Source organism: Trematomus bernacchii, unplaced genomic scaffold (genome assembly GCF_902827165.1).
Source record: "Trematomus bernacchii unplaced genomic scaffold, fTreBer1.1, whole genome shotgun sequence".
NCBI lineage: Eukaryota > Metazoa > Chordata > Actinopteri > Perciformes > Nototheniidae > Trematomus > Trematomus bernacchii.
Window position 1 is genome coordinate 651585 of NW_022987840.1, and position 10960 is coordinate 662544.

Below are 10960 nucleotides of genomic sequence, written 5' to 3' on the forward strand. Positions count from 1 at the left end.
CAAACATGCTTCAGAATCTTCATCAGATAAATCTGCACATCAATCACTCCTGTTATTATACAACAAGTACGTATATTAGATATTAGCCCTTAAGCATGGAACAACTACAGTTATTCTGAAGTGCAGACAGTTTAATGTCCTAAAAACTGCTTGTTTCTGATTGTGGCTCCCTCTGCTGTTCGTTATACAGCAATAGCTGCTATACCATGTGTCCGTCCCTCTTCACAGCTCTTTGACTATGACAGGAAACCCTCTGAGTTTCTGGTAGGATGTTAAATAGGTCTAATTTAAGAAGAGGTTGAACGCAAGAGAGGTTAAACTTTGCAAAGTATACCAAAAAGGAGATAAAAGAAGCAGAAACGATATAATATAGTGACCTATTCTGTTGTTTTTAGTTTAGACATACAGTCAGGTGTGGAGTATAGAATGTAATCTACACTGTATCACCAAACAGGGTTTTAAAATCAGCCATGTTTTACAATTTATTCAGCTAAAAAGATTTCATGACATTTTCAGACCGTTATAGATTATTTATATTGGGTGTGTATGGGATGGAATGTGCCGATTGAACATCTTCTGAAACTGGGATTATTAAAAGATGATATAAATCTTCAGAAAAAAAGTGTTTAGCCTGCTGGGAGTCCCAATGATTTCATTATTCATACATAATCTATATAATAATAGAAATAATACTATAACAATTTCTTCCATTCGCATTGTGAACCTACTTCAACCAACTGATGTATTGAACTCAGTGTGAACTGAAACCGTAAATGTTAAGGGAAGCAAAAAGTACAGACTTGCTGCTCACATTAGTGACCCCAACATAGATCTGCAAGTTCAGCAGCATTGTTTTCAGTTTTGAAAATGGGAATAAGGACGTTTTGTACAAAAAGAACTGTCACCTATCCTCCCCTTACTTTTTCTGCTTCAGGGTGCTTTGATCACCATGGCTTATTTTCTTAGTTATACTTTCACTTAGTAATCACCCCATCAAACAACCACAATAGTTGTTTTTTTATTATATAAAAAGCCACGTAGTCACTGGAGTACTACAAAAAACACCCAACTTTAAGGCCATACTGATTTGGAATAATTTTTTGAAAAACCACGAGAAAGCTTAAAATCCATCGGGAAAACAACAAACATTATATTAGTGATTTAGAGATTATATGAATGAATAAAATGGCCCATTTAATTCACACTAAAAGTTTCACATCCGATTGATCACGCCCCTTTACTTGTACGTCATAACGCATAACGCGCTGATTGGCTGTTTGCTTCGTGGCCTGGCAACCAGAAGAAGTTTTACTAAACAGACCCTACTACCAGTAGCATCTGAGCTAGCTAAAACTGCTAGCTTTCTACGTTTTCCAGGGAGATTGAAGCGTCCAAATACCACCATGTCTTCAAGAACTCTGCCTCTGCTATTCATCAACCTCGGCGGTGAAATGCTGTACATCCTGGACCAGCGGCTTCGCGCTCAGAATATCCCTGCTGACAAAGCTAAGAAAGGTAGCTAGCTTAGCAAGCTAACAACACTAATGTCACCCTGCAGTAAAACCTTAGTGTTACCATGGCGATAACGGTACATTCATGTCAGTCTGTTTACCGTTACTGAATTCAGAATACGTTTGGACAATTATTACAAAGCCACGATAAAGCAAATGTAAGAGTTAACATTAGTGAGTCAACTAAGTCAAAATGCAAAGGCTTTAAGTCCCAGGCTCCTCAAACAATGCAACACAATATATGTAAGACATAAAACAATAACACACATTTAAAAAAAACAATGCAAATAGTGCAAAGTAGTATAAATAAAATACAATAAGCTAAATGTTGCAAGTGACCAAGTAGATGCAGGAGTCTATATTCATGTCAAATTGAATAACTGGTCAAATATTTTGATAAAATCATAAATCACATAGAAAACAGTGACTGTTGCATGTGGCACTGTAATTAGGAATTCAGAACAAATAGTTGTAATACTTCATTTTCAACTAATGTGAAACTTCACTATCTGCTCTGCTATATATCATTTAAGGATGCATTCAAAAGTAGTAAACAACAGCCTTTAGTCTCTTGTCATTCAACAATCTGGTTTTCCAAACATTCTTTCATTTATCTCTATCTTTTTTTAAATCATAAACTTCCCAGGCTGGACAGAGGATGACAGAAGGAAAGGTATAATACAGAGCTTTGGCATAATCTCGCATTGATGCATTAGTAGCTCTTTACTTTGCTTGGGCCTAGACTGAAGCAGCACGCTGAATAAACAACAGATGAAACCTCATGTGTGCAGATCAGCTCACAAATATTGCACTGCAGTTGTCTTTGCACCCAGGTACATCATGTAAGTTCTTGGGTCACTAAAATGCTCGCTTCCTGGTCATAACTGTAATTGATTAATTCACAATATGAGGAAGATGTGAGTTATATCTGCACATTTTAGCATTTGAGTTAACGAACATTTTTGATTATCAATAGAAAAAAAACAAGTGCATTGTTTATTCTGCATATATAAAGAAGCTCATAGTGGGTCACTGTAATGACTGTCTCTCATCTGAGAACAGTGTTTTATTGTTTACAGCTCCATTTCTTTGTAGTACTTCCTGGGTAAGTAGCACTACAGAAAATACTTCCTATTTAAACTTTGGTAATTAAGTTTATTTACTTGACCTTGAGCCAAAACAGTTTGTCATCACAACAGAGATTGATGGACATGGCAAATCACATTTTTCTGAAGTGTGAACACAGAAGAAATCTAGCTTGCTAACGCCCCTATTCCAACTAGGAAATATGCTGTTGGCTTTTCCCGCTTCTGCTTTATTAGGGCTGTTGTTAGGCTTTGGAAAAAGGGTTTTATTCTAACATATAGTACAAAATGCTGCCAAATTCTGAGCTAACAGTGTGATAAGTACTTGTGTCTAACCTCACTTAACAATGTGTCTGTTCTACTGTTGTCCTAACTAGTTATGAATGACATCATCAGCACCATGTTCAACAAAAAGTTCCTAGACGAGCTTTTTAAGCCCCAGGAGCTTTACTCCAAAAAGGCCCTGCGGACTGTGTTCGACCGGCTCGCCCACGCCTCAATAATGAGACTCAATCAAGCTAGCATGGACAAGGTAAGTCATCCTGTACATGTGCATACTGTGTTATATCTTGCAGACGTGCAATTGTTGTATTCCCCCTTTTTCTCATTTGAATGCTTTCTTGAGTACACAAGGCTTAACCAAACATTAATCATAATCTCTCATCATCTGCACAGTGATGTCAGTCTGTTCTGCAGCCTTCTTAGTATACACACTAGATTAGTCATTAAGATGAACATAATTCACATCTATATAAGATAAATATACACATCAATCAATCAATGCTTTGTGATTATACAAGTGTGTACATATTGGATCATTGTGTTGCCCTTGAGCAAAGAACAACAACATTAATTCTGAGGTGCAGACAGATTCATATTGTAGACACTGTTTGGTTCTGTACGTGGCTCCCTCTGCTGTTCATTATGCAACGATAACAATAGCATGTGTGTGCCCCTTCTCAGCTCTATGACTTGATGACCATGGCTTTCAAGTACCAGGTGCTCCTCTGTCCCCGACCTAAGGACATCCTCCTCGTCTCCTTCAACCACATGGATGCAATCAAAGAGTTTGTGAAAGACATTCCCTGCATTCTCACCCAGGTTGATGAGACGTACCAACAACTCATACAGGTTTGTGTGGCTGTGGTTGGATATTAACTAGATTTCATTTAATAGGAGGTTGGACACAAAAGGCCTTCAAACTGAGCTATAAAACACAAATAACTTCAGATGTAAAACAGTGATGTTTTTTGTTGTTTGTAGTTAAGACATGCAGTCAGGTGGAGAGTATAGAATCAATCAATGTTTATTTATATAGCACTCCCCTTACACTCTTGCAACACGAAACAAAAAGCGATAACTTGCAATGTATCAACGCACAGGGTTTAAAAACTGCCATGACAATTGATGTGACCAAGAAAATGAAACACACATCAAATAATGGGAATGTCCATATATCAGACCAATCCTATAGAGCAGAGGTCTTCAACAGGGGGTCCGCGACCCCCAGGGGGTCCGCGGAGGTACTGCAGGGGGGGTCGCGAAATCTTTGGTTGATTAGACAATTTTTTATATTTCTTAAAAAAAAAAAAAAAAATTCCAAACATTTTTTTCCCACAAATTGAAATGTCTTTAAATGCACATTAACATGAATCCAACATATTGTAGCGAACGGAGAAATGGAGGCAGAAGACGTTATCTTTCAGTCAGCAATGCACACATTCAGCTACACACAGTAGCTATCTCAAGCTAGGCGCCGGTTCACTCACAGCAGGAGACTACCCCGGACCTGTCCCACCAGGCCTCCTGTACACAAAGGGGAGGACCCGCCCCTATCGCTGCTGTGCCAATCACGAGGCCGCATGACACACGCTGGCTCTGTCATTATTTGAATAGCTTAGTATTGAATGTACAATAACAGAGTAGCTATGTTTATACACGGCACTAGGCCCCGTTTAATATAAAACACAATTGTATGCCATACATATAGTAGGGGGGTCCCTGCTCCAGCTCTCCATCAGTTTGGGGGTCCCTGGCCTGAAAAACGTTGAAGACCCCTGCTATAGAGCAAAAGAAAACCTAACATCATCAAATTCAAGTAAATAAAAGCATTTGAATTGAAGCCGACTTTTTGATCTACTCTCCTGATTCAATATGGTCACTGATGCAGGTAGTGCATTATACTGTCATCATTTCAAATACACAGCTATATGATGCACATGCTATGTCAAATCTCAGCAGCACAACAATCTTTCCAATGCTGCTTTGTTGAAGTCATTTTGACATTTGACTTGTGTATTTTCTAGATCTATACGAACTTGTCTAGTGGGGAATTCCAGCTGATCAGACAAACTCTCCTTATCTTCTTCCAAGACATGCATATAAGAGTAAGTCTGTCACGTTGGCACATTTGAAATCATCAGATCTGATGAGAATATATGGGATTATCTTTTATTGTCTTTTTGTTTTATCTTCCTCCCATGCCAGGTGTCTATTTTCCTGAAGGATAAAGTGCAGAACTCCAACGGTCGCTTTGTGCTTCCCACCAGTGGTCCTGTGCCTTATGGAACACAAGTCCCTGGCTTGATAAGGTACATCTGTACACATCTGTTTTCACGCAGACCCAAACAATCTTCACTCTATGGATTGGTAGAGATTAAAGAGGTGGCTTGTAGGGCTGCAGGATTTGGGGAAATAATCTAATTGCGATTTTTCTGACAGATATTGCGATTCGATTTGCGATATTTGTTTTTAAGCGACCCAACGGAAGTTTATTGTAAAATGCGGCCATATCTCCGGCTAGGAAGGTCGTATCAACGTGCTCCCGTCTCTAGCACCCCCGCAGCCCGAGCTACGAGTGAAAGAACTAAACTTACATGAAGCTTCCGTTGGGTTGCTTTAAAGTCAAGCTTCAGTTTAAGACTCACCCTGTAATAGAAACATGTGATGGAGCATTACTAACCTGACTCAGACGGTTTGTTTCACCAAACCATCAAGGAAAAGCTCCATTGGAAGCCATTTGGAAAAGTATTTCAAAAATACTTGGATTGGATTGGATCAATCTGTCTATCACCTACTATCATGGGCCACTTCTGATTGGTTAACAATGACTGGTACATGTGGAGCACAGCACTTCTGATTGGTGTGGATGACTGACCCACAAGAAGAACAAAAAAAAACAAAAAAAATAACTAAAACAAATCGCAGGCTTTGCGATTTGATAATTGCATAATTTCAAATCGCAATTTCGATTTAAAATCGATTAATCGTTCAGCCCTAGTGGCTTGCTTGGATCCTAACATGTAACTTTGCTCCTTGGAATGATCTTAAATGCCTTGTGGTCTCTCATGCTTTCTGATCTTACCAACACGCTGTAATCTTAAGTGAACCTATCTGCAGATAATAGCATTACAGAGGTTTGGTTTAAAAGGCATTTACTTTCTAATTTTAGAAGTGAGGTATGTTTACCTTGGATCAAATCACTTTAACTATTTCATGTATTCTTATTTTCATTTTTTATGTTAAGATAACAACAATCCATAATATTAAGATGAATTATACATTCTAGATGGGATGGTTTACTATAAGCTCCCGGGGGTTTCTTACCTCTCCTGCACAATCTATGCGTTTTATGTCAAATACTTAATTTGTGCTTATAAATTAAATTAAACATGGAAAAAATGTATACATGGAGGAAACCGGCTCACATGTAGAACATCTGAGATTCAACAGTGTTCTATTATTCAAAGCAAAAGAGGTCTGGAGGACTTCCTTAGTGTTCACAGAAAATGTTACAGAAATGTCTGTGCGCAGAGATTGAATGAAATGCCTGCTTGTTCGTGACATGTTGTGTTTTTGTATCTGTTTATTCCAGGATGTTTAGCTGTACCGGTAAAGAGGTGTCCAGGCTGCAGTTCAGTAATGGAGGAAACTATAATGCTGCTATCCGGGAGGGATCATTCGAGATATTTGGAGACAGGGTCACCAAACTAGGAACAAACATGTAAGAAGCTGCAAAGTATAAGAACACACAAGAGCACAGCTGCATGGTACTGTGGTAGTATATTGAAGATTATTTCTCTGGCCCAGGTATTGAGATTTCTAGAAGTCTAAGAAATGTAAATGTCTAACTAATAGTTTTGTCATTTCATTACATTACGGTGTGAACAACATAAATAAATGTTGAGTTAAGAGTATAAAGCCATGTTGCGCTAAATGTTAATTCTCACTTTTTTATCATTTAGGTACAGTGTAAGCCGCCCAGTGGAAACCCTCATGTCAGGAACATCTACAAATTCTGCTCAGCACGCAAAGGTGAACAGCTTCACTTTTAACCCTCCTATTGTCTTCGTTTCCCCCCTTACTTTGGTGTTCGCGGTCAAATTTGACCGGTCCTGTTTTAACTGCTATTACATTAACACAAAAACCATTAATCTTCACCAAATTTCATTTAACACCCTTTCAAACTGTACATATTGTATCAGACTACTGGTATACATGAAAAACTGCAGTACATGTACAAAGAATAGACACTGAACATGTATTGCGTGTGCCAGGTGTGATCCATGTGGGGGGAGGGGCACATAAGAGCGGGAAATGTATCAAATTGTTCTGTGTGTTTGTGTGTGATTCACATGGGGGCACATAAGGGGGGGAAACACATTTTGTGTGTGTGTGTGTGTGTGTGTGTGTGTGTGTGTGTGTGTGTGTGTGTGTGTGTGTGTGTGTGTGTGTGTGTGTGTGTGTGTGTGTGTGTGTGTGTGTGTGGTGTGTGTGTGTGTGTGTGTGTGTGTGTGTGTGTGTGTGTGTGTGTGTGTGTGTGTGTGTGTGTGTGTGTGTGTGTGTGTGTGTGTGGTGTGTGTGTGTGTGGTGTGTGTGTGTGTGTGTGTGTGTGTGTGTGTGTGTGTGTGTGTGTGTGTGTGTGTGTGTGTGTGTGTGTGTGTGTGTGTGTGTGTGTGTGTGTGTGTGTGTGTGTGTGGAGATCCGATCCGATCCGGATGGTTACTAATTCCTTTTCTTTATGGCGGTAACACCATGGGTGTTACAAAGTTGTCTAAATCATCCTAAATTCGATGAAAGTGGTGATCAGCAATTTGATATGTTCAAATGTCTACTGTGAAGGATATCATAAAGCCTTAATGCAATCGAATGTAAAACAAAAAAGTTATGATTGATGAAAGTAGTAAATCCGTCAGATTTGACCCGAAGACAACAGGAGGGTTAAACATTCCTTATTTTATTAATGCTCACAATGTTCACGGATTTCATGCACAACATTTACATTTTAAGACAGGTTCTGACGTTGTCTCCTCACATGTCCTCAGTACATAAACAGTGACTTTGCCTTATGGTGCATAATCATCAGTAGCAGGGTCTTGTAAACACCAGTTTCCCCATGAATACACTGAAGTGAACAAGCCATTGTGTGTACAGGTCAACATGGCTCCCAACCCTCTGGCCAAAGAGGAGCTGAATCTGTTGGCCAGGTTAATGGGAGGGTTAGAAGTTCAGAAACCAGGAAATGCAGACAACGGCTTCAGAGTCAACCTCTTCGCCACAGATGAGGAAGAAGAGTGAGTCCCCTTATTTGTGTATGTACTTTCAATGTTATCGATCTAAACTTTTATAATAACTCGAAACTAACATTGTGACTTTTTTTAATTTATTCACAGAGAGGCATTTGTATCAAGACCAGATGAGCTTTCATATGGAGTCATAAAGATCCAAGCAACACAGGTAAAGCATCTTTCCTCACAAAGTGTTTCTTTAAGGATGAAATAATTGGATGTCCAGGATTTGTGTAGTGAACATTTAAGCTGGAATGCACATTTAGTGACAGCAACTACACAAGTGATCTCAGACTAAGTGTATTGATTACAAGATTCCTCTAGTTGGAGATGTCTGTGATCGACAGACGGAGACGTCGTGAATGACGTCAGGTTTGTTTACGTCTGGCTAGGAAAGGAGCTTGGTTGGGCCTGAGATCGTAGATTCAACGTGTCAGCCTCAGCACTAGTAGGCTAGTTTGCACCGTTAGTAAGAAGGTCACATTAGTAGAATCTGCTCCAAAAGTTACGTGTCTCAATGATAGGCTTAGGGTTATTCCGTCAATGATCAGAGATGTGAGGTTTGGCCAGTCTAACAGGATTTACTTTAATGAGGTGTAAGTCCTTGTGATGACCACTCAAGCCCTCTGATTGGTGAATAACATTGTCTTTCAGGACCAGCAGGCCAGTGCAGAGCTGGCCAAGATCATGGGGGAGTTTTCGGAGTCAGGAGATCAATCTCCCAACGTCAGCAGCAAAGGAGACGACCTTCTGGCCATGATGGACGGGCTGTGACATGGTCATCCTGACAGCAATGCTCAAGGGGTGAGCCTTAATGCATCGTCAACAGTCCTTAATGTGGACAAGCCTTCTGTCTGTACCTGCATACTGTTTACACCTCACATGCAGAGAGAAAACCTCCTTTTTGGGGTGTTTTTAAAATGCAGATGGCAGCAGGTGTTCCCATTGGTCATCAAATGATCAGCAAATGTGCATAGTAAACAACAAGGAATGTGGTGAGCCAAGCTTTAAGCTGTAAAGCACTGTATTAGTATGTTTGTTGTTAACTGAAAACGTTTCTGTGCATCAAGATTTACAGTGGGCTGATATCAGCGTGTTGAACATGTGTATGTGGTTATAGCAAAACATATGTGTCTAATGTCATGATGCGTTTTAGAAATCAGAGTCAGACTGCGCTATTCAAAACACACATTCCTTTCATTTCAAGCAATATCATTTCTTTTCAATGTTATCTCAGTTTTAGTTGATTTGGGAGTTCTTTTCAAATGGGAAAACTAGGATATAAGGTATTATGTGATGATTGTGGGGTTGTCAGAGGAAACCCAAGTGCTCTTTCTAGTGTGATTCAATTCCCTCAAATCTTTGTTTTCATAAGATATATTTTCATGAATCGCACTGTACTACCTTAAAACAATCTGAGAGGAGCAACTTAACATTTTACTACCCTGAAATGTCTCTAGTTGAGCCTGGAAATGTGCTCATTGATGAGTACATCATTATCATATAGAGTTAGACAATATATGTAATCATCTAATATGTAAATATGTTTGTTGCATACTTTATTTATTTGAATGTATAATTTTCTAAAAAATAGGAAAATGCATATTACTACAGTTGATATATTGTTGTATGTGCGATATATGTTTTTTAATAAAAAGGTGACGAAAATGAACAAGTGTTTTACATCATTTGATGAACTATATCAGCGGATTTGGCAGTGATGCAATAGAGTGTTAGAAATGGCATGAAACTTGTAATAGCTTGTTGTAGTACAAATAAGTAACAGTAGGAGGAGCTGTCTGATCACAATGCACAGCGAGTCAAACTCACAGTTGATACAGAGAATTGTAGTATGCAGTCATCATGCTGTTCTTTAGGAATAAATGCACCAAAAAGTTTTTTTTACAAATGAACTTACCTTAGGAGTTTTACGATTCACTAAAACTACAAATATGTAAATAAAGGCCAATATAATCAATCGCACCTTAAACCACCAAACCAGAACAATAAAAGCAAAATTGTTGATGGTAATAAATGAATTAAACCATTTTAGCTCCAGTACGGGCATACATGAGAATTGCTATAGCAACAGCTATTTGTGTGCAGTCTGCCTGCAGATTGGTGAGACTGTCTGCTGCACTCCCTCAGCCACACACAAACATGGTGCATTGCATACCATGCAGGCAAAACATGCTGAGACATTACTCTCAATTGATCTGGGGGAGGAGGATTCTGGTGAGGGCTTCCTAATAGTCTTGGCAAAGGAGAGACGAGAAACACTACGTGCCCTGAGGACACAGCCTGCAAAACAAACAGAAACCAGAGCTCATGCAAGTCATCCTAAACTCTCTAGAAAACGGTTTTGCCCTAAAGGTTTGCAAGATTGCTTTCATTATCATTTTAGGGGCATATTAAAAAACAACATCAATGTGGCTTCTGGGATTATATTTAACAGATGATTTTTGCAGAGAGATTTTAAATGACAGAGTTTAAAAAGTGCTGCAACAGTGGAGACATTCCCATTAGGCATGAGTAAAGGATTCTATTCAACAAAAAAGTATTTAATCTTAATTTCCCTATGCCAAAAGAGCCACTAAAACATGTTTCTCTCTCAGACCTTGCATTTTGAGTCATGATTCAGTTTCCTCTTTAAAGACTGTGGGCAGGACACTGTAAAAGCCACAGGCTGACAAGTGTTTCATGTGGCCGGGGGAATAGGCTCTGCTGAGTCAATGCAGGAAGATGAGTGCAACTCAGAAAGGCTTCTGCCATTTAGCTTGCCCTCTCTGTCTGTCTC

General features: G+C 39.2%; 1 protein-coding gene across 1 annotated transcript; it reads left to right on the plus strand.

The window, feature by feature from the left end:
* Positions 1-1292: 1292 nt before the first annotated feature.
* Positions 1293-9835, plus strand: oscp1b (organic solute carrier partner 1b). The gene is made up of 10 exons (XM_034153358.1): positions 1293-1515; positions 2974-3128; positions 3560-3727; positions 4903-4983; positions 5084-5187; positions 6471-6599; positions 6841-6910; positions 8030-8169; positions 8269-8332; positions 8818-9835. Exons 1-10 carry the CDS (start codon positions 1404-1406, stop codon positions 8935-8937), a joined length of 1143 nt encoding a protein of 380 aa, XP_034009249.1. The 5' UTR covers positions 1293-1403; the 3' UTR covers positions 8938-9835.
* The last annotated feature ends 1125 nt before the right edge of the window (positions 9836-10960 follow it).

Bases quoted from the DNA above. Each gene is read 5' to 3' on its own strand.
- oscp1b (XM_034153358.1), top strand. From the start codon at position 1,404: ATGTCTTCAAGAACTCTGCCTCTGCTATTCATCAACCTCGGCGGTGAA. The intron at 1,516-2,973 runs GTAGCTAGCTTA...TGTCCTAACTAG, and splicing joins TGCTGACAAAGCTAAGAAAG to TTATGAATGACATCATCAGC. The intron at 3,129-3,559 runs GTAAGTCATCCT...GCCCCTTCTCAG, and splicing joins ATCAAGCTAGCATGGACAAG to CTCTATGACTTGATGACCAT.